The 24254-nt window shown below is 45.2% G+C and overlaps 1 protein-coding gene across 5 annotated transcripts in view; it reads left to right on the top strand.

Moving 5' to 3' along the window:
• The window catches only part of GALNT10 (polypeptide N-acetylgalactosaminyltransferase 10), a 243882-nt gene extending 224986 nt beyond the window's left edge, over positions 1 to 18896 (top strand). For all 5 annotated transcript variants that reach the window (XM_081303996.1, XM_081303994.1, XM_081303995.1 and 2 more), the window contains 4 exons: positions 8668 to 8889; positions 11963 to 12079; positions 17501 to 17650; positions 18431 to 18896. In XM_081303996.1, the coding sequence (XP_081160122.1) occupies positions 8668 to 8889; positions 11963 to 12079; positions 17501 to 17650; positions 18431 to 18589 (648 nt within the window). In that variant the 3' untranslated portion in view covers positions 18590 to 18896. The remainder of the gene's footprint in view (positions 1 to 8667; positions 8890 to 11962; positions 12080 to 17500; positions 17651 to 18430) is intronic.
• Positions 18897 to 24254: the final 5358 nt, after the last annotated feature.

Raw genomic sequence — 24254 nt, 5'->3', positions numbered from 1 at the left:
CCAATTTTCCAAGGAATCTCCATACTGTTTTCCATATTGGCTCACCAATTTGCAGTCCCACCAGCAATGTATGAGTGTACCTTTTTCCCCACATCCTCACCAACACTTGTTGTTGTCTTCATAATAGCTGCCATTCTGACTGGAGTGAGATGAAATCTTAGAGTAGTTTTTTTGTTTGCTTGTTTGTTTTTTTAGAGAGAGAGAGGAGAAAGAGAGAGGATTTTTTAATATTTATTTTTCAGTTTTCGGTGGACACAACATCTTTATTTTATTTTATGTGGTGCTGAGGATCGAACCCAGCGCCCCGTGCGTGCCAGGCAAGTGCATTACCACTTGAGCCACATCCCCAGCCCTTAGAGTAGTTTTGATTTGCATTTCTCTAATTGCTAGTGATGATTTGTTTATTGATTGTATATCATCTTCTGAGAAGTGTATGTTCAGGTCCTTGGCCCATTTATTGATTGGGTCATTTGCTTTGGTTTTGGTTTTGGTTTTGGTTTTTTTTTGGGGGGGGGAGGGGGGGTGCTTAGCTTTTTGAGTTCTTTATATACCCTAGAGATTAGTGTTCTATCTGATGTGTGAGGGGTAAAAATTTGCTCCCAAGATGTAGGCTCTCTATTCACCTCACAGATTGTTTCTTTTGCTGAGAAGAAGCTTTTTAGTTTGAATCCATCCCACTTATTGATTCTTGATTTTAATTCTTGCACCAAAGGAGTCTTATTAAGGAAGTTGGGGCCTAATCCCACATGATGGAGAGTAGGGCCTACTTTTTCTTCTATTAGACGCAGGGTCTCTGGTTTTATTCCTAGATGCATGATCCATTTTGAATTGAGTTTTGTGCATGGTGAGAGATGGGGGTTTAATTTCACTCTGTTGCATATGGATTTCTATTTTCCAGTACCATTTGTTGAAGAGGCTATCTTTTCTCCAATGCATGTTTTTGGCACCTTTGTCTAATATAATATAATTGTAATTCTGTGAATTAGTCTCTGTGTCGTCTATTCTGTACCATTGGTCTACCAGTCTGTTTTGGTGCCAATACCATGCTGTATTTGTTATTATTGCTCTGTAGTATAGTTTAAGGTCTGGTATAGTGAAGCCACCTGCTTCACTCTTCCTGCTAAGGATTGCTTTAGCTATTCTGGGTCTCTTATTTTTCCAGATGAATTTCATGATTGCTTTTTCTATTTCTATGAAGAAATTTTGATCAGAGGGATTTGATCAGAATTGCATTAAATCTGTATAGTGCTTTTGGTAGTATGGTCATTTTGATAATATTAATTCTGCGTACTCAAGAACAAGGGAGATCTTTCCGTCTTCTAAGGTCTTCTTTGATTTCTTTCTTCAGGGTTCTATAGCTTTCATTACATGGATCTTTCACCTCTTTCATTAAGTTTAAGTCCTGAGGTGTTTTGTTTTGTTTTGTTTTGTTTTTTTGAGGCTATTGTAAATGGGGTACTTTTCCTCATTTCCCTTTCTGAGGATTTGTCACTGATATACAGAAATATATTTGATTTATGGGTGTTGATTTTATATCCTGCTACATTGCTGAATTTATTTACTAATTCTAGAAGTTTTCTGGTGGAACTTTTTGGGTCTTCTAGGTATCGAATCATATTATCAGCAAATAGTGCCAATTTGAGTTCTTCTTTTCCTATGTGTATCTCTTTAATTTCTTTCATCTGTCTAATTGCTCTGGCCAGTGTTTCAAGAACTATGTTAAATAGAAGTGGTGGAAGAGGGCATCCCTGACTTGTTCCAGTTTCTAGAGGGAATGCCTTCAATTTTTCTCCATTTATAATGATGTTGGCCTGGGACTTAACATAGATAGCCTTTATGATGTTGAGATATGTTCCTGTTATCCCTAATTTTTCTAGTGTTTTGAACATGAAGGGGTGCTGTATTTTATCAAATGTTTTTTCTGTGTCTATTGAGATGATCATATGATTCTTATCTTTAAAGTCTATTGATGTGATGAATCATATTTATTGATTTTCATATATTGAACCAACCTTGCATCCCTGGAATGAATCTGACTTGATCATGGTGTACTATCTTTTTGTTTTTGTATTTGATTTGTCAGAATTTTATTGAAAATTTTTGCATCTATGTTCATTAGAGATATTGGTCTTTGCCTGGTTTGAGGATCAGGGTGATATTGGCCTCATAGAATAGCTTGGAGGTGCTGCGTCTTTTTCTATTTTCTGAAATAAATTGGAGAGTATTGGTATTAGTTCTTCTTTAAAGGTCTTGTAGAACTCGGCTGTGTAATCCATCCGGGACTGGGCTTTTCTTGGTTGGTAGACTTCTGATGGCGTCTTCTATTTTGTCGCTTGAAATTGATCTGTTTAAATTGTGTATATCATCCTGATTCAATCTGGGCCAATCATATGACTCTAGAAATTTGTCAATGTCTTTGAAATTTTCTATCTTATTGGAATACAAGTTTTCAAAATAATTTCTAATTATCTTCTGTATTTCTGTAGTGTCTGTTGTGATATTTCCTTTTTCATTATGTATATTAGTGATTTGAGTTTTCTCTCTCCTTCTCTCCATTAGCATGGCTAAGTGTCTGTCAATTTTATTTATTTTTTCAAAGAATCAACTTTTTGTTCTTTCAATGTTTTCAATTGTTTCTTTTGTTTCAGTTTCATTGATTTCAGCTCTGATTTTAATTATTTCCTGTCTTCTACTGATTTTGGTGTAGATTTGTTCTTCTTTTTCTAGGGCTTTGAGATGTAATGTTAAGTCATTTATTTGTTGACTTTTTCTTCTATTAAGTAATGAACTCCACACAATGAACTTTCCTCTTAGAACTGCTTTCATAGTGTCCCAGAGATTTCAATATGTTGTATCAGTGTTCTCATTCACCTCTAAAATTTTTTTAATCTCCTCCTTGAAGTCTTCTGCAACCCCTTGTTTGTTCAGTAGCATATTATTTAGTCTCCAGGTGTTGGAAAATAAATAATAAGCTTAATTTTTCTTGTTATAAGATTTCTTATTTTATCATTGATTTCTAATTTCATTTCATCTGATAGAATGCAGGGTAGTATTCTACTTTTTTATGTTTGCTAAGAATTGCTTTGTGGCATATTATATGGTCTCTTAAGATAAGGATCCATATGCTGCTGAGAAGAAAGTGTATTCACTTGTTGAAGGATGAAATATTCTATATATGTCAGTTAAGTCTAAGTTATTGATTGTATTATTGGGTTCTATAGTTGCTTTGTTTAACTTTTGTTTGGAAGATCTATCCAGTGGTGAAAGAGGTGTGTTAAAGTCACCCAGAATTATTGTGTTATGGTCTATTTGACTCTTGAACTTGAGAAGAGTTTGTTTGATGAACATAGCTGCTCCATTGTTTGGGGCATATATATTTATAATTGTTAAATCTTGTTGGTGTATGGTTACCTTGAGCAGTATGTAGTGTCCTTCTTTATCCCTTTTGATTGATTTTAGCTTGAAATCTAATGTTATTTGATATGAGGATGGAGACCCCTGCTTGCTTCCCACAGTCCATGTGAGTGGTATGATTTTTTCCAACCTTTCATCTTCAGTCTGTGGATGTCTTTTCCTATGAGATGAGTCTCTTGGAGACAGCATATTGTTGGTTGTTTTTGTTTGTTTTTAATCCAATCTGCTAGTCTATGTCTTTTGATTGGTGAGTTTAGGCCATTAACATTCAGGTTATTATTGAGACATGATTTGTATTCCCAGGCATTTTTGTTTATTTTTGGTATTTAATGTGACTTGGTTTCTCTCCGATTAGATTTTCCTTTAGTGTAATCCCTCCCTCTGCTGATTTTCATCATTGTTTTTCATTTCCTCTTCATAGAATACTTTGCTAAAGATGATCTGTAGTGCAGGCTTTCTAGTTGTAAATTCTTTTAACTTTTGTTTATCACAGAAGGTTTTTATTTCATCATTAAATCTAAAGCTTAATTTTGCTGGATATAAGATTCTTGGTTGGCATCCATTTTCTTTCAGAGTTTGGTATATGTTGTTCCATGATCTCCTGGCTTTGAGGGTCTGGGTTGAAAAATCTGCTGAGATATGAATTAGTGTCCCCCTATATGTGATCTGATTCCTCTCTCTTGTGGCTCTTAAGTTTCTATCCTTATTCTGTATGCGAGGCATTTTCATTTTAATGTGCCTTGGTGTAGATCTGTTGTAATTTTGTTCATTTGGTGTCCTGTAAGTCTCTTGTAGTTGGTTTTCCAATTCATTCTTCATGCTTGGGAAATTTTCTGATATTATCTCATTGAAGAGATTGTGCATTCCTTGGGTTTGAAACTCTGTGCCTTTTCTATCCCAATAACTCTTAGATTTGGTCTTTTGATGCTGTCCCCATAATTCTTGGATGTCCTGTTCATGGTTTTTATCTTCACCATGTGTTCAACTTTATTTTCCAGATTGTATACTTTGTCTTCATTATTGGACGTTCTTTCTTCCAAGTGATCTAGTCTGTTGATTATGCTTTCTATTGAGTTTTTTATTTGGTTTATTATATCCTTCATTTCAATGATTTCTGACTTTTTTTTCAGAGTCTCAATCTCTTTCTTGAAGTAAATCTTTTGCTACCTGTATTTTTCTCTCTTATCTCTTTGTTGAGTGAACAGATTTTGCCTGGTATTGCTCATTTAGGTCATTCTTTAATTCAAAGATCATTTTAATTATGAAACTTCTAAACTCCTTCTCTGACATTTCATCAACTCCGCTGTTCATGGGTTCTGTTATTATAGTATCCTGGTTGGTTTTTCAAGTTATCTGTGTGTCTTCCTTTCTTACAGTGTGGATCTGAGATAATACTGTTTCTATCCTATATTCTTGTAGTACCCCCGCAGATTGTCTGTACCTCACTTTGATGTTGGGCTTCCAGACCCTGCTGGTGTCCCTCAATGTAGGCTACTGCAACTAAAGGTGGTGATGGCAATAGCGGAGGTAACTCGAGATAATAGTGGAGGTGCCCCAAGATGGATGCAATGTCTTACAGAGATGGGGCTAAAAGGGTGGGCCTCACACTGTCTTTGGGATTCCTGCTCTGAGATGCAGCTGCTTGTAGGCCCTGTCTGTTGTCAAAAAGGTAGGGGCCACTGCATGGGGAGGGCTATAGCGATGACTGCAGTGTTCCAAGATGGAAGTGAGTTACACTTGGGCTCCCAGGTGGTGGGAGATGAACTTGGACCTATGCTGGACCTGGGTCCCACTCTAGTCAGAGCAGATCTGGTTCAGGCCTGACCTCCCACTATAGTCTGCTGGTTGGAAAGGGGTGGTCCTGTGCCGGACGCTGGGCTCCAGCAGGTGTGTGCTGGTGGCAGGATGGACCTGAGCCTAATATGAGCCTGGGTCCCGAGCAGACTGGTGTAGGCAGATCTGAGCCAGGCCTCACATTTTAAGTTATTTTAGCCACCTGTACTGACTCAATATCCTGAGTTTGACTTTAAACAGTCTGGGTGGTGCCCCATGCCTCCTTCTAAGCCCTTCCCCATTAGTCCTGCAACTGTCCAGTCTGGTTGTGTTTAAGTTTGCAGGACCACAGAGATGCCTGAGTCAAGCACCACCTTTTATTATAGTGCCTCACTGCCCCCATTTAGTTGCAGATACATCAAATGTTTGCTGTGTGTTTCAACAAACAAGTTCTAAGCCTTGGAGAGTACTAGAATATCATTTACTAATGCCAAGTAGAGATTCCTAACCCTAATCAAGCCAGGAAAAGGGACAGGTTTTGCTGGCCCCAGAAAGTCAAAGAGCAGTGAGGTGGCAGCAGGTTAGGAAAGACGAGCTGTTGGGAGCTTGCCGGCCTCTAGAACAAGTAGCCAGTCTTTCTTCCTTCAGTAAATTTGCTAAACTCCTTCTTGACTCTGCCCCTGAGAAAGCATCCTAGGGGATGCCACAGCAGAAACCCTTTCAAATTTGATGCAACAAAAATAGAGACTGATTCCAAGGGCAGGCAAATCTCTGTACTACAAGCACAAGAAGTGTGGTTGGGCTAAAGACAAGGAGGAACTCAGGACCAAGAAGGGTCAGGGAGCAGGCTATGAGGCAAATGAATTCCATGACAGTCTACGGTCCTTTACATGACTCCAACAAGGGACATACCAAAAAAATTAATGTGAAGTCCTTTCCTTGGGTTCAGTACAGTTCTTGAGTTGTACAAAAAATCAAGATCTGGGAGAAATGGCTTATTAAGCCATGTCTAAAAACTGCAATAACATTTCTGATTTAAATAGAAAGTAGCCAAAGGACTTGGATGAGCAAACTAGAAACAGGAGGCATTTTAGAGTGTTCAGGTGTTCAGGCTCTGTTAGGGCTTCAACATCCAGTAGGCTGCTTTTTAATTAAACACAGCCTTTGCCGTGCAGGGGCCTGGTGGGAAACCCTGTACCTGAGCTGTATTCCAGCCCACTTCAACTCTCAGGAAGAGCTAGGTAACCGCAAGGGAATGCAGTGGTTTCCTGGTCCCAAACTGGAGCCAGCAAAATTGGGAAGCTGGTGACTTTGTCTGTGCATATGGCCTTCCTTATGTCGGTGCCCTTCTCCCTTAACTCAGGAGTCAGCAAACTGGTTTTGTATGGCTCACTAGCTAAGAATGCTTTTTTTACATGGTGGGGGGTATGGGACTCAAAAGAAGAATAAGTTGGGACACATGAAAATCAAATGTCATTGTCCATAAAGTTTTATTGGTACACAGACAGACCCAATCATTGACAAAGGGCCTCTGGTAGCTTTATAGCTGCATCAGAGTTGAGATCATCTGGTCTGCAAAGCCTAAAATATTGACTATCCAGTGCTTTATGGAAAGCATTTGAACATTTTGCCCACCGAGCCTTCCTTCTGTTCCTAGAGTAGTCCTTCACACATAGGTGTGAACTTAGGTGTGAATAACTATAACAGCCTAAAGTGCTAACTCTTGCTTTACCCTCCAAAGGAAAATTTGGATTGCAGTAGGGAAAAAACCTTATGACAGAGATAAAGTTTGGGGAAAGGTGGGGAACACGAGTCCTGGCAACACCAGAGGGCTAGAGCTCAGTGTCCTGGGGCAGGGAATGTCCCCAAACCCTCAAATGTTGGCTGTCAATTCTCACTGAAGTGCCTCTCTGCACAGCAACTGGAATGAAGGATTCTCATCATAGTTACACACAAAAATTCCTTCCCTCTGTCTCCAGGTCTGGGGTTGTCAGTGGGGTTTTTCTGTTCTTTTTTGTCCATTTTGTCCATTATCCTATCCTAATAAGTATAGATGCAACCTCCAAACCTCAAAGGATTATTAGAAATTCTAGCTGCTGATTATAGCTGATGGGATTATGCCTTTTAGTTGCCAATTATAATTTATTTTCACCATGTAACTTGGACAGGACTCTTTTAGCTAAGATGTCAGAAACCAATTTGTTTCAACAGAAAGGGAATTTAATGACTGGGCACTGTGGTGCACATCTATGATTGCAACCGCTGAGACAGGAGATGGTAAATTCAAGGTCAGCTTCCGAAATTTAGCAAGGCCCTATCTCAAAATAAAAATTAAAAAGGGGTTGGGGGTGTAGCTCAATAGTAGGACACCCCTGAGTTCAATCCCTAGTACCAATAAAGGAGAGGGGGGCAGATGAAATGGCTCATGGAACTGGAAGGTTCTCTGGTAGTACGGGCTTCAGGTGTGACTGGATTAATTATATAAGAAGGACTATGCTCCTTGATCTACTCTCAGCTCTGCCTCATTCCAAGTTGACTTTCTCCTTGGATAAGCTTTGCTTATGTGGTTGCCACATGGCCCAGCAGACCTGGCTGGCATCTTACCCAATAATCCAAGCAGAAACAGAACAATTCTTCCCAATAATTCTTGCAAAAATTCCAAAGTTAATGCCTATTGGTTCTGATTGGCTTGGCTTAGGTCACATGCTCACTTGGACTAATCCCTGTATCCAGGAATGTCTGTATTCACATTAGCCAGACTGGGTGATGGGCCTTTCTTCCAGCCAGGAGAAATGGCAGTGAAGCAAGGGAAGCTCTCCAAAGGAAAGTTGGTGGTTATCAATACAATAGTAGGGTATGGAAGATGAGCAGGCAAAACAACAGCAGTGTATCATCCAACCGTAAAGTCTTAAACATAGCCGGGCACAGTGACGCCTGCCTGCAATCCCGGTTGGGGGTGGGCTGGCTGAGGCAGGAGGATCTGGAGTTTAAAGCAAGCCTCAGCAACTCAGCGAGACCCTATCTCTAAATAAAAAAATTTTAAGGGGTGGGGATGAGGCTCAGTAGTTGAGCACCCCTGGGTTCAATCCCCAATACCCCCCAAAAAAAATCCTTAAAACATGCATAAATAATAATTAGCAATAAAGTTGCACATGGCTTGACAGATATATTCTGAGAAATTCATCATTAGGCTTTCATCCTTGCACGAACATTTTAGAGTGTACTCACACAACTAAGATGCTACACGGTCACCAGACAATATGGTCTTCCAGGACCACTTCCATGTACATGGTCTATTATCAATAGAACTGTAGCTCAGTGTGTTCCCTGACGGTATAGAAGACCTAAAACTGTGGTAGAGCTGGGATCTCTGATGGACACAAATAAGAACGGTGGATCTCGACCCCCGGACCCGTTGCACCCCACCCCCCGCCCGGGCTCTGCTGCGAGCCTGAGGCTTCCCCCTGCCTCTGTCCGCAGAACCTGAAGCGCGTGGCCGAGGTGTGGATGGACGAGTACGCCGAGTACATTTACCAGCGCCGGCCCGAGTACCGCCACCTCTCCGCTGGGGACGTGGCTGCTCAGAAGAAGCTCCGCAGCGCCCTTAACTGCAAGAGCTTCAGGTGGTTTATGACCAAGATCGCCTGGGACTTGCCCAAATTCTACCCGCCCGTGGAGCCCCCGGCTGCGGCTTGGGGGGAGGTGAGTGTGGGGGGCTACATAAGTTGAAAAACCTCAGACCCAGCACAGGAAAACCGTGCTGGGAAAAGTAGAAATATAAAACTCTTCTTTCCTGTTCTCTTTAGATTTGTCCTTGTTTCTTGTAGTTGTAATTGTTGTCTTTCTGTTTTGTTTTGTTTTGCTATTTAGAGTTCTCAGTATAGGAAAATTAAGCTTTAATTAAGCTAGGTGTGGTGGCACATGCTTTTAATCCCAGCTACTCAGTAAGGCTGAAGCAGGAGGATCACGAGTTCAAGGCCAGCCTCGACAATTTAGCAAAGCCCTGAGCAACTCAGCAAGATCCTATCTCAAAATTAAAAAAAAAAAAAAAAAAAAAAGGCTGGGGATGTGGCTCAGTGCTTAATCGCCCTTGTGTTCAATCCCTGAACCAAAACAAAACAAAAACTTTATTAGTATGAATTTCACCTTTCGTCTTTATATCACCCAGTGCAAATTTTTTGTTAGTGGTGGTGATGGTGGTGGTGTTTGGGGGGGGGGAGGGGGGGTTGTTTCTGGTTTGTTTTCATTTTTTGTGGGTTTTTTGTTTTTGTTTTTATGGGTTTTTTTCCAGTGGAGTGGTGTGTGGGAGTTGGTTGGGTTTTCAGTGCTGGGAAGAGAACCCAGAGCCTTGCATATGCTCTGCCACAGCCGACAGTACCAGTTTTAAATGCAAACGAAGAGCACACAGCTCATATTCGGGATGGGTAAAGTGACAAGATCTGTATTCCATCCTCCTACATGCCTAGATCTTTCCTAGCAGAAGAGTGGCATCACTGTATAAAAACCTCACCTCTGGGTAACCCTGTTCTACCAACACTGCCTTTTACTTACTGGTGATCCTGGGAGCGGCTGGCCAACACAGGGCAGTGGAGCCAGCAGGAGCGGTCGGGACAGGACTCCATCCCTGCTTGGCTGAGAATGCTAATGCCCTTGGTGCACCCGTAGCAAGATCCCCTTTTCGGGGGAACTTGGACAGCCAGCACCTCCACTTAGTCACAGGCAGAACTCACAAGCTCAGAGTCTTGCCCATCTCAGGTCCACCGCAGCTTCAAGTCCACTCCTTCCCTACAAGCAAACGGCAGAAAAGAGATGCAAGCATTGTCACAGCGTGTGCCCTCAGCTTGTGCTCATGCTCCAGTGTCCCCCCAGATCTAGTTTACATTACAAAATCAAACACAAAATGATTAAGAGTTTTGAAACAGCCACTGCAGAGCTTTAAGCCCAGCACAGGCTCCTGTGTAGGGGGCTTGCGCTGCTGTCCAAGTGGCAGTCTGTCAAACCTCTGCTGGAGGACACAGACCAGTTGCACCAGGTGGACCACATGCCACCACCATCATCCGTCCTGGGTTCCCCAGGCAGGAGCACCTACTCATTGATGGATGGACATATTGGGGCTTGGAAGAGGGAGAGCTTGAGAGCTGGGTCACTTTCAGAAAGCCAGCCTCAAGTACAAAAGGGAAATTTCCTGACTCATGGAAGCCTGATGTAACTGCGGAATCAGATGACCTGGATCTAGGTAGGGTCTTCAGTGATGTCCGTCTCTTTTTCTCCTGCTTAGCCTGGCTTCCTTTTATGTGGGCCTCATGCTGAAGGTAGCAGGGTGACTTCCAGAAGCTTCAGGCTGACACACTCCTAGCTTGGTCAACCCAGCAGAAAATGAATGCCCCTTTCCAGACCAAGCCAGCAAAGTGCAGGAATCAAGTCTTATCCTTGGATCCTGAACCAATCGCTGTGGCCATTGGACAAGGGGAAAGCAAGGGTAGGAAGGGTAGGAGAGTGTGGAGACTGGCTTCAGGTGGGGGGAACCGTTGCCCACGGAAAAGCAGAGAATTACTACCAGAGGAAGGAGAGCTGAAGCTGGGCTGGCAGAAGCACCAGGGAGGACTTGCTCAAAGCCACACAGCTAATTAGAGAGACCTTTCTGATAAGCCAAGCAGCTAACCCCACCCCAACACCACCACCAGTATTCTAAGGGAGGCACCAGGTTGACTCCCCCTGAGCTCTTTGGTTCTTTTCCAAGCTACTGGATTTTTCTCCTGCATTAGTTCAAGTCCTTCAAGAAGCAGATAACATGTAGGAACCCCTGAGAGGAAAAGTGAGGGGGACTGGGAGAGCCAGCAGCCCATGGTCAGCTGGTCTGACATTTGTAAAGGGGAGAAGGAAGGAAGGAGGGTTTAGGTAGAAGAGTCCTAGATCACAATATGGCTAAGGGAGTTTCAGCCAGATTAATATGGAGTCCTCGAGCCAAATCACCTACCAGAGGAGTCCAGCACCTCACAGGAGTGGACCTACCATGGCATCACTGTCTGGCTCAGTCCTGGGCTGGGAGCAGCCCACAGGAAGACACAGTAGTGGGATTAGAACACAATAGTGGGCCTGCTAGACTCCCCACAAAAGAAACTGAAAGTGGGGCATTTTCGTAGCTGCCACATCTCCCAATCCCTCTGACACACAGGAGTGACAGCAGTGAGGTGGGAGCTGTGTGACCTGAGAGCAGCACTAGCACAAGTGGCCTGCCTGCAGCAAGTGAGCGTCCAAGGACTTCAGACGCCCCGCCCAGCAGCTGGCCCAGCCCAGCCCACCTGCCTTAATGGTTGAGGGAGACAGACCTCTGCTGTTCTTCAGACCTGGGCTGGGAGTAGACTCCAGTCACCACTTGCCATCCACCTTCCCTAAAAGGCAGAGAACTTAACGCCTATGGCAAAGATTCTGTGTCCTGTTCTTGGGGTTTCTGAGGTGTGGTCCTGGACTACCTGGGATGGGGGGTAAAATTCAACCCCTGGGCCTCTTGGATCAAATTCTCTGGGAGTGGGCCAGGGTGTCCTTCTAGAAGCTCCTAACCGCAGGCCACTCCCTGACCATGACTGTGTGCTTGGAGCTCAGCAGCGCGAGCAGCTTCCTCTGCAGATGAACATCCCTTACTGAGCTGCTAGGCACTGCCAGCAGCCCAGGGTGAGCTTCATTAAGACCACTCAAAACTGAGCCCGTCTGCCTCTGCCTTGGGTCCCCTCTGTGAGTACCTCACTGGTCCACTCCTTCCCTTTTTCCCTCTCAGATTCGCAACGTGGGCACGGGGCTGTGTGCAGACACGAAGCATGGTGCACTGGGCTCCCCACTGAGGCTGGAGAGCTGCATCTGGGGCCGCGGTGAGGCTGCGTGGAACAACATGCAGGTAAGGGCCACTCCTCAGGGGCTGGCCACAGGGTCCCTGCACCATCTGCAGCACAAGTGCTCATGTGTTCAGGACTGAGAGGGAAAGGCTGTGGGCCAGCGATGAGTGACAGGCCTCAGCTCAGGGGGACGAGTTGTAAGAGTTTCCTCAGCATCTCGGACAGGGTCTTCCTGTACCCCACCATAAAACCATCCATCTGGACTGTTGGTTATAAATGACAGACACCCAGCCCAAATGGCCTTCAACAAAAAGAGGGAGTTATTGGCTTACGTCACCAAGAAGTGTTGATGAAGTTGTCTGGATTCCTCTGGAACCTTCTTCCCTCTCTCGGCTTCCTTTTCAACCTGGCTCGTCCCGTGTGGTGGCAGATGTTAGCATTGGCAGCCCCACCCCCCCCCCAACCCCCACAGTGGATAGGCATGCCCCTCTGAGAGTTCTGGAGAATCTCTGGGGTTCTCATGCCTTAGGTTCCTGAGTGCCACAATGGGGAGATAAGGGATTCTCACGTGGATGGGGCCTGGGACTCTGTGGTCACCTCACCTAAAAAACAGGGAGGATAGTGGGAAAAGGCTGCTTGTCTAAGGGATCATTCTCCAAGGATGTTACAGGAGAATGCAGACTGTAACTCAGCCTTGTGGGAAGGGCCTCCACTGTCAAAAAACATCATTTAGCTCTCTGCAATCCTCCCTTCCCTTGAGCTACCCAGCAGCATTTGCTGATTCTGGGCCAAAGATACATCTTGAATATCCTCTTTGTGCATTATCTGACATTTTGGAAGCTCACAGTAAAGCCTAGTCATTGGGTCCTCTGCATCAGCAGGACTCAGCAGGAAGAGGTTACAGTAGGCACACGGAGAACAGACAGCAGCACCTCTGTCTCAGTCCATTTTATGTTGCTATAACTGCAAGCCACAGACTGGGTCATTTATGAAGAACAGCAGGTTAGGGGCTGGGGATGTGGCTCAAGCAGCAGCGCGCTCGCCTGGCATGCATGCAGCCCGGGTTTGATCCTCAGCACCACATACCAACAAAGATGTTGTGTCCGCCGAAAACTAAAATAAATAAATAAATAAATACATATTAAAATTCTCTCTCTCTCCCTGTAAAAAAAAAAAAAAAGAATAGCAGGTTATGTGGCTCACAGTTCTGGAGGTCCAAGAGCATAATGCCAGCATCTGCCCAGCTCCCGATGAGGACCTCATCCTGGGTCATGACATGGCAAAGGGCATCAGAGAGGGACACAGACATGCTTGCTAACATGGATTTTTTTTCTCCTCTTTTAAAGTCATTAGTGCCATCTTGAGGGTCCCAAACCTTCATCCCTCATCCAATTACTTCCCCAAAGCCTCACCTCTAAGTATCATTAACATACACTTTAGGGATTAAGTTTCCAACAGGTGAATTCCAGAAGATCCACCCAAACCGTAGCAAACTCAGACAGCACAGCACGCAACTCCCTCCAAAGTGCATATCTGCCTGCCCTGTCCTTTCTTCATAGTTCTTAGTAGGTAGTGGCCCTCTGTGACTAAGTCTTCTGATTCCTCCAGTGTTACTATGTGGCTATTCTCCACCCCACCCTAGCTCCAAAAGAGACCAAGAAGAGCATGAGACCCGGTTAAAAAGAGCCCATGAATCTTAACTTCAGAAAAGCCTCAATGTGTGGCATAGTCCAGGCCAACCCTGAGGACTCACAAGCAACCATAGGGTGCCCGGGGTTTGGGCCAGCCTTCGCTTTCCAAAGTGGGAAGCGTGGCAGCCTCATTGGGATCCATGCCTCCTGGCCCTCAGCCACCTTGAACAGAGAGGCAGAACTAAAAGAAAGCTCCCGCCCTGGAAGAGGCCAGGAAATGGACATTAAGGAGGCAGTTTTTAGGAGAGTAGACAACAACCAATGAAAGATGGAACTTGACAGATGAGAAGTCACAGGTCGAGCCCTAGAATGGCCCCACCTTCCTTCCTAGAAGGATTTCCCACCCACAGGTCAGGGAGACAGAACCCAAGTCCAGCCAGGTGACTCCCTGCCTTGAGGAGACAGAGCTGAGCATAAAGGAGCAAGTTCATTAGAACTCACAAAACAGAATGTAGGAGAGAGGGGAGAGAACTTGGAGAACTCCAGGCCCTGACAGATTCACTCTTCAATTCTACCAAACATCGAAGAGATTTTTACCAATTCTATGAAAATTCCAGAAAAGGAACGAATATTTATTTGCCAACTCATTTTGTGAGACCAGCATTACCTTAATACCAAAACCAGACTAATGTTGTAAGACTAACCCTAACTTATACTTCATAAACACAGGTGCAAAAATTCTAAACAAATTTTTAGAAAACTCTATTCAACAGTATTTAAACAGCATAACACATTGCATCTAAGTAAAATGTGTTCCAGAAACATAGTTGATTTAGACTTATAAAATTAATTGCTATGGGCCAGGATTATAGCTCAATGGTAGATTGCTCACATAGTGCACGTGAGGCACTGGGTTCCATCCTCAGTACCACATAAAAATAAATAAATAAAATAAAGGTATTGTGTCCATCTACAACTAAAAAATAATAATAATTTCTATGATCTACCATATTAACAAACTGAAAAAGAAAAAACATAAAATCACTTCAATGTATTTAGAAGTGTTTGCCAAAATCCAACAATTCCTGGCACACCAAGAGTAGATGGGAATTTTCTCACTTTGACAAAGGGAATCTCTGAAAAAACCTGTGGCCAACATGATGCCTAAAGTCATCCAGACCGGACAGGAAGAAGAAAAACTGTCTTTATTTGTAGACTATATGAACATCTGTGTAGAAAATTCTTTTGACTCTACAAAGGAGCTATAACAACTAATAACAGAGTTTTAACAAAGTTGCAAGATACAAAAATCAAGCAAGATACAAAAATCAATCATTTTATACTGATACTGAAGAATCAAATTAACAAAAAACAGGCATTTATAGGCTAAGGATATAGCTCAATTGGTAGAGTGCCTGCCTCGCACACACAAGGCAGGGATTTCCCGCCCACAGGTCAGTCCCCAGCACCTGCCTTGGGTCCCCTCTGTGGGTACCTCACTGGTCCACTCCTTCCTTTTATCCCTCTCAGATTTGCAACGTGGGCACGGGGCTGTGTGCAGTTCAGTCCCCAGCACCACACACACACACACACACACACACACACACACACACACAAAGGCATTTACTATAACATAGAAAATATCAAATACTAGATATAACAAAAGATGTGAAAGTCCTGTACACTGAAAGCTATATAACATTATTGTTAGAAATTAAGGAAGCTCTAAATAAATGAAAATATATACCATATTCAAAGGAAGACAATCAAAATCAGATCTTTCCAAACCAATATGTAAATGTAACACAAGCCAGATAGGGTGGTACACACCTGTAGTCCCAGTTCATTGGGAGGTTGAGGCAGGAAGGTCACTCTTTAAGACCAGCCTGAGCAACATAGGAAAAAAAATCAACACCATTCTAACATTTTAGAAGACTTTTTTTGTAGAAATTGGAAAAACTTATTCTAAAATTCAAGCGGAAATGCACAGGACCTCAAATAGTCAAAACAACTTTCAAAAAGAAACTCAAGGTTGAAGAACAAACACTGCCTGATTTCAAGATAATATTCTACAATGACAGTCATCGAGACAGTATGATCCTGTCATAAAGACAGATCAGTGGAAGAGAATGAAGTTCAGAACAGACCTACACATACAAGGACAACTGGTCTTGACGAAGGTATAAAGGCAGTTCCAAGGAGAAAATGTCTTTCCCACAATGTTGCTGGAGCAGTTGAATATCCATGCAAAAAAATCAATATATGTCTTATACCACATACCAGAATTAACTCAAAATGGCTCAGAGGCCTAAACATAGAACCTAAAACTGAAAAAACTTTTAAAATAAAACTTAGGCAAAGGAATTTGTGACCTTGAGTTAAGCAATGATTTCTTACATACAATACCAACAGCGCAGTTCCAAAGGGGGAAAAAATATTGTCTTCAAAATGAAAATGTCTGGTTTAAAAAAAAAACTGTTAAGAGAATAAAAAGGCAAGTCACAGACTGGAAGAAAATGTTTGTAAGGCCTATATCTAGAAAAGGATTTTTATCTAGAATATATAAAACCTCAGAGAACTCAATAACAATCATTTTAAAAAATTAAGACCAAAAGATTTGTACAGACATGTTACCAAAGAAGGCGTGTCAAATAAGCATATTAAAAATGTTGAACTCCATTCATTATTAGAAAACTGGGAATTTACAGCTACAGTGGGACATCACTGCACACCTGGTACAAAGACTGACCATATCCAAGGTTGGCAGGATACAGATGAACTGGAACCATACCCTGCTGGTGGGGATGTCCATGGTACAGCCATCTTGCAAAACAGTTTGGCAGTTTCTTGGAAAATTAAACATTAATCTATGATATGAGCCAGCTATTTCACTTCTAGGTATTTATCCAAAAGAAAAGGAAACAAGTCCCTACAAAGACTTATATGCAAATGTTCATCGTAGATTTTTTTGTAATAACCAAACACTGGAAACAATACAGATGTCCAAGAACCAGTAAATGAAGTGCCATACGGTGAAATTCACTGAGCAAAACAAGGAATGAGCTGCTGATAGATGCAGTTGCAACCTGGATGCATCTCAAGGAAATTCCATTGAGTGAAAAGAAATCAAGCAAAAAAGAATGCACACTGTGTGCACCCTTTTCTATGAAATTCTAGAAATTGCAAATGAAGCTCTAATAACAGAAAGCAGATGAGTGGTTGCCTAGGGACATGGTGGGGAGGGACGGGAGGGAGAGATTACCAAGGAGCATGAGGACACTTTGGGGATAATGGATCTGTTCATTACCTCGATCCTGATGATTGTTTGAAGTATAAACATGTCAAACCATATCACATGACGCTTTAAATGTGTGCCGTTTACTATATGCCAATTGTTCTCCAATAAAGCTGTGGGGGAGTGAGGGGTAGGTGCTCATCAAATAAATGCAAGGTGAACCCAGTTTGGGTCTTGATTCAAACCAACTGTGAAAACAAATTGGCAAGGCAGTCCAAGAACACCTGATGTCTGGGTGCTTGATGACCTTGAGGACTCGGTAGTCACTTTCGAGTGTTATGATGATGCTTGCTGAGGTATATGTACCTGACATGATGTGCCAGCTGAGATTAACTTCACAACAATATGGGTAGAAGGAGCCATGGGGGTAGAGTGTAACAAGATTGGCTGTGAGTTGGTAACTTGCTGAAGCTGGGTAATTAAAACAGGAAGTAATTTCAGTTGGCTCTCTTTTGGCCTATGTGTTTAGATTTTTTTTCCAAATTAAAAAAAAAATGGAGGAAAAAAGAAAATTCCCAGACTTTATTGTCTCTACGGTAATGTCCCTGTGTGCACAGGTGTTCACCTTCACCTGGAGAGAGGACATCCGGCCCGGAGACCCTCAGCACACCAAGAAGTTCTGCTTTGACGCCGTCTCCCACACCAGCCCGGTCACTCTCTATGACTGCCACAGCATGAGGGGCAACCAGCTGTGGAAATACCGACAAGTAAGACAAGATACACCGCAGGGCGGGGAGGGAATGTGGTGGTGGGGAATGGGGGGATGGTGGGGACAGGCAACCTGCCAGATAAATTGTTTTAAAGCAATGTAGTTCCTCACGGCTTCCCCTGACAGCCCAGCCCCTCCTTCCCTTGCTCCACAGACCTACCTTGCCCCATTTTCCAACCACTCTAGAGAAGTCAGAAACCGGTTAGATGTGGTGGCACATGCTGTAATCCTAGTGGCTCAGGAGACTGAGGCAGGAGATCACGAGTTCAAAGCCAAGCCTCAGCAATGGCGAGGCACTGAGCAATGCAGTGAGACCCTGTCTCTAAATAAAATACAAAATAGGGCTGGGGATGCGGCTCAGTGGTCGAGTGCCCCTGAGTTCAATCCCCAGTATCCACCCCCCAAAAAGAGAAAAAGTCGGAAATCCAGGTTGTTATGTGAAATCTCCAAATCTTAACTGTTGACTGAGTCCATTAAAAAGAAGGCACAACCATGCCACGAGGGCAAGTGAGACCTGACTGGAGGCAGGCCGTGTGGAGGGCGCAGGTCTGGAAGTGACATGCATCACTTCTGCCCAGGGACAGGGACAGAACACAGGCCTGGGGTGACACCAGCTGTGGGGGGCACTGGGCCACATCTGGCTGTGTGCCCTGGGGGAGACCAACAGATGTGTGAGCAGCTGGCCTGTCACTTCCTCCCCTACTTGTTGACATTATTGCTGCTGCTGTTAGTTGGTGTCCCCAAGCGCTTCCTGGCTGAGCCCCTCCCTGTTTTGCAGGACAAGACCCTCTACCACCCTGTCAGTGGCAGCTGCATGGACTGCAGTGAAAGTGACCACAGAATCTTCATGAATACCTGCAACCCCTCCTCTCTCACCCAGCAGTGGCTGTTTGAACATACCAACTCAACAGTCTTGGAAAAATTCAACAGAAACTGAGCCCTCGAGTCCCGTTGGCAGGCCCAGAAGGTCCCTCTGGCTCATGAAGCCCCCTCCTCTGTGGAGGCTGGGTTTCTGGGGGCACCATGGTGTGCAAGGTGCTGGCCAAGTGGGTCAGGGCAAGAGTGCTCTTGAAGCTGGAGCAAAGGGTCTGCTGGTCCTTCAGCCCCTGAGTCATGGGGGTCAGGTATTGAGCGGACCCCACAGAGGACCCCACAATAAGGCAGAGCCCACTTTAACCCCCACTGTGTTCTCTGGAGCACTGTGTGGGAGAATCCCATGGCAGCCCTAAGCTACCCGAAAATGTGTTCTCTGGAGCACTGTGTGGGAGAATCCCATGGCAGCCCTAAGCTACCCGAAAATGTGTCCTACAAGGGTGCGCAACCCTCGGGTGACTCTCACATGTGCAGCTCTAGAGAAAGGCAGTATCTGCCTGGTGCGGTCAGCCTTTAGTACTGAGGCCACCCACCTGCAGCAGAAGGGGAAAGTCCTCCTCGGGCCCTTTGGGTTTCTGCCTCTGTCAGGGGGTTACTGCCAGTCCTGCCCAGCTTCTGTTTTCTCTAAGCCCAAGGTGACTCACAGGCCATACCTGTGACCCTCAGAGTGTTCAATACCGAACGCTGACCAGATGGCAGTCATGGGGTCGGAAAAGGGACCCCAGACCTTCCTTGCAGTCATGAACATAGAGCTGTCTCCCTCTGGCTCTCTGGGTATTTGAAATGCCCATTTCAATGCTCCCCAGGAACAGGACAGCCCTGCAACCAGCTCTAGGGGCCGGTTCAGATGGCCTTTGGCCCTTGGAAAAGGCCGAGTAGATCTCCAAACCGGAGAGGCTGAGAGCTCCCCCCATCCACGCTTCCTTTTCCCTTTCTCTCCCAGGCAAGTCCCTGCCTCAGGAGAGGAACGGGTGCTGTGAGGTGCTCCCTGCCCAGAAGCTGGAAGCTTCCATGACCAACTGTGGGCAAGACACCTCTGACCTCATTGTGGTTCTAGTTCTCATAGAACTCTGGAGTTTCTAAAGAACTCATCCAAACCAGAGTGTTCCATAGGATTCTGGAATTCTAGCCTCCAGTGTAGTTTCTAGAATGCTCTGATTAAAGCAGCAGGCAGGTCTGGTACAGTCGAGGCAGCCCCAGCCCATGGACTGTCTGTGGAACCCAAGGTTGGAGGCACTGGCGAGATGGAGTGGGGGACCTGTGTCCATCAGCTGCCACCAGAGGCTCTGGTACAGCACAGTGCTCAGCAATGACCAGAAGGCCGGAACCTCCCTCCATCCCCACAGCTGCCGTCCCCAGGCAGTGGAAAAAAGAACTTGTTGTCCCATAACCAGACATACCCACTAGCCCTTCACATTTACCTTTTGCTTTGTTTAATTACGTGTCAGATTCTAAGAGGGTTCCCAAACTGATAGGAGGCATTTCTGTAACCAGCCTGCCACCCACTGATTGAGAAACGAAAATCACATTCCACAACCTATGGCTCCACCAGCTAGCCCAGGAAATACTTGAAATCAGTATTCCAGTTAGACTCGGGTCACTCGAATGTGTCATTTACCAATTAAGTAACCGAGACAGAAATCTGGGAACACAGCCACGAATCTGCCTTGGAGATGCCGGCTGATCTCAAGGCCGTCAGTTATGGGGTGGGAGGGGGAACCCTCCCAACCACCCCCACCCAGATTGAGTGTGTCACTGGCAAAGGACCGCTTCCAGCACGGTGCCTGTGCTCGCAGAGCTTGCTTGCTGACCCCACATGTCCTTTTGCAGATGAGTGCTATATCTTCAGAGGTGGCCCTCTATAGAAGGGAGTCAAAAGAGGAGGCCCCCTCTGGAATCTCAACAGAGGATGACAGGAACATGTAGATTTGGGGAGCTGAAGTGTGGGAGAGCAATGCAGCATCATTAAAGTAAAAACTGTGCCTTTTAAAAAGAAAAAAATGCAAATGTACAGCAAATCCCTAAACTTGAACCATTTCCTAGTGCCTTGCTAGACTAACGTAAAGGGGCAGGGGTGGGGGGAGGGGAACATTTTTGATGGCGTGTGCAGTTCCCGTGGGATGAGTGTGTTTCTTGATGTCTGATTTCAAGCAGGAGACATTGGGCCTGAAATGTGAGACCCAGAGACCCCCAAGGGCAGAGGCCAGAGTTGTTCGGCTCATCGCATAAACACTGCAAATTCAAGGGCAGCTCAGCAACTTGTTTGGCCTGTGGCCTCCCTAGAAGGGCCTTGGCAGCCCCTGAGAGGAGCCTTGATTTGCCACTTTGGGCCCTTGTTTGGGTCATGCTTGTGGCCCCCACCCCAACCCCCAAACAGAGTGCTCCACCTGTCCCTCACCGTAGGGTTAAGGTACATAGGGTACTGGCTAGATTGCCAAATGGCCCCGCTCCTAGTGGGTGACGGTTCTCCACAGGACCAGGATTCCCGAGGAACGCAGGAGCCACAGGTAGTCTCCTCCCCCTTCCCTTTCCTTTGGTTCTCTTCCTAGCCTGCCTGGTCCACACCATAAGCAGGGCAGGCGTGTCCTCTGAGCTTTCTGGCATTTGTAACTGCTGAACCCTCTCCAGTAGGTCCTGAGACCTGGCTGAGTAACAGGGGCAGGAGGACAGGATTTGATTGTTTCAATTCCATTGACTGCAAATACTAAGCCCCTCGCTGTCTGACCTTATTTTTGGAAACCACCTGTCTCAGGAATTCAGGCTTCTGCTCCCATCCCAGCTGATACTCAATACATCTCAGCCAGGAGCCTGTGGAGATGCCAGGTAACAGGTGAGATGTGGGCCCCTTTTCCTCTAAAGCATATATTTGGAGGATGAGGTGACAAAACAGGGTGTGGCTAGAAAGTATAGGGACCATGCGGACTCTCCCCCAAGCAGCTTTCCAAAGCAGGACTCCAGGAACATTTTGGGATGCAAAGAGCATCTTTGCTGGTAATTAAGTACAAGGTCTTCGAAGGTGGCTAGATTTGCAGCATATATATGAAAGCCATTCCAGCTGTGCCTCCAATTGGAGCTTCCAGTCTGAAAACAGTCCAGAAACTGTTGATTCTTCCTTTTGGAAGAAAGCTCAGAGACAGGGGTGGGTACCTCTGCAGAAGATACCTGATGGGGAGATGTGACCCAAGGGCCCACTGGGACAGAAAGAGCAGTTTTGTTGAAGATGTAGCACGTAGATTTCCAAAGCCCACATGGCATCCCCTTTTCAAACCTCCTACATGCCCAATGTTTTTCAACCTAAGAAACAGGTGATGTCCTAGAAGATGGCTCCATATTTCCTTCTGTGAATCTTCATTTTTCTAGTCTCTGAAGTCTCAAAAGAATAGCAAAGCACTTTACAGGGGAACTGGGGAATCTGGGTTCCTTGTTTGACAGATCTCAGCTGCACAGGTTGGGTGATCTTAACTCCTAGAAGGCCTTGCATTTTTAATATTTTCTGAAAATTTGAAAGAAGAGGGGCAAGGAGTGTGGTTCTGTTCTGGAATTCTTTATTGCTTTCGACTGATGCTGTTTGTGAAAAAGTCCAAGTTGTGTTTTAGTTCAAACTTGATCTTGAGTGCCTCTGGGTGGGAGTAGGACCCACATACCTAGTGACAAAGTCATCTGAACATGTGCTCCCAATGGCTTTGACGCAGCTGTGCCAGCCAACAGGGTCAGGTTCCTGCTCTGTTATTGGCTTGAAGACCAGAATCCCAAGGGGGTACCAGGCAGGGAATATTTGGAAATTCAGACAGGGATTCTGTAGAGAAAGCTCAAGACTACCAACCTCTCTCCTCCTGCCTGGAAAAGCGAGCCTCTGTGAAGAAATGACTTTCCATGTATAATTGTGACTGTGATTGTTGCTGAGTAAACCTCCAGACTTTCTCTAAAGTGGTCTCTGGCATATTCCTTGTGTGCTGTTCTCCATTTGATCACTGATACACATCACTGAGCACCTGTTCAGCACCCAGGCACCCTGCTGGGTGCTGGACAAAATCCACCAGCCATCACTCTAGAGGGGAAGACAGACCTAAAGCAACAAAGACTGTTTCAGATGCAAATAGGACTCTGTAGGATTAAAACACTGATATTTGAGACTGGGGTTGGGGCTAACATTAGCTGACTGGTCAAGGGATGCATCTAAGTGAAAGCCAGAAGTTGAGGGAATGTGAACAAAGAGATAATTGGGGGAAGGGAGTTCCACAAGTGTGAAGAGCTAGTGCAAAGGCCCTAAGGCAAGAAGGAGTTCCTATATATATGAGAGTAGAGCTCAAGGAGTTGGCAGAGCAGCCCACAAGTTTCTTAGAGACTACACCCTGGAGTGGAGGAGTTCTGAAGAGTAGTGACAATAAGAGATGGAAAGGCTAAACTCATTTCTGATGCCTACTCATCAATCACAAGTAGTTGTTTAGCAAACATTTCTGTGCTGTTGGTGTTAGATTTGTCTAATACCATTTGATGGGGAGAGCACTGGCCAGCCCAGCTCTACAAAAACCTCAGCGAGATCTTAGTATACACATCCATCCCCTTCGAGGCTTCAGCTCACAGAAGAGAGACAAGGTTTTGGATGATTCTCCTGCTCCACCAATAGTCCTGTGGTTGAGTCCAGCAGGTGAGCACCGTACAGACAGCAGAAGCTGTCCGGGTGCTGTCGCTCAGGGCCCATCAGAGTGCGCTGTAGAGTGCAGCTTGGAGAAGGCTGACCATGGGGAAGGGGGAACCCAGGCCATGAGCAGGTTTGAGCCCTAGAACCAGAGGGTCTTGGTAAAGGGCCTCAAAGCCTCTGAACATGCTTTCAAAGTCCTAGTTTTTCAGATTAGGAAACAGGAGCCCAGAGAAGTCCCTGATCCAAAGTGACATAGTGGTACATGATGATCCAGGTCTCTATGAGCCCCGCCCCATGCTATCCTCACTCCGTTTTACTTTGTAGCTTGCGGACATGTGGGGAGCTGCCATTGTTAGAGCCTTTGTACCCGTTGTCCCCGGACTCTCAGGAGAATTCCGTGAAATAGATAAGACAAAAATGTTACATATGTATTCAGGCCAGAAGCTCTGCTAGAAAGGTGGTAGGAGGGTAAGCCAGACAGACCTGCTCTCTGCCTGTGTCGAGCCCACGGATTCATAGGGGGAACAGATGTCGATCAAATGGTTGTTAAAATGAACCTGTAGCAAGGGTTGTGGTAAGTTCTAGAAAGGAGACATCCACCTGGCCTTATGTCATGAGAAGCTGGAGTCAGCAAGGAGGTCATGGGGCCTGCAGAGTCACCTTGGCGTGAGCCAGCCCACCTGTAGGGTGACAGGAGAGGGTCTAATGAAGGGCCTGCTTAACAAGTGTGTTTGGCATTAAGGAAACAACCAGGATAGTGAAGCACCTCAGGACTAGCAAACTGGGTAGAGGGGCTTCCCCCACAAAAATTGCTGCCCAGACAGGAAGGGGTGGTAGGAACACACCCCACCCTCTGTCCTCCTCCACCTTCCAATGCTCCACCTCACCACCTCCCAGTGGCTGGGCCCAGCAGTGCAAATCCACATGAAGAAATACAAAGGCACTGGTCAAGGTGAACACTAAGTGAGCACAGAAGTGGTACAAATGGTGCTTTGGTTTGTTTGTAACTCTTTTTTTCTCTCATATCTGATTTTAAAAGAAAACTGCTTAAATCAATAATTATGAACTTGTTGCTGAACACACATGT

Source organism: Spermophilus citellus (assembly GCF_964194105.1).
Source record: "Spermophilus citellus genome assembly, chromosome: 1".
In the NCBI taxonomy this organism is placed as follows: Eukaryota; Metazoa; Chordata; class Mammalia; order Rodentia; family Sciuridae; genus Spermophilus; species Spermophilus citellus.
The sequence above is the reverse complement of the archived record's forward strand: the minus strand, read 5'-3'. Positions and strand labels throughout refer to the sequence as shown.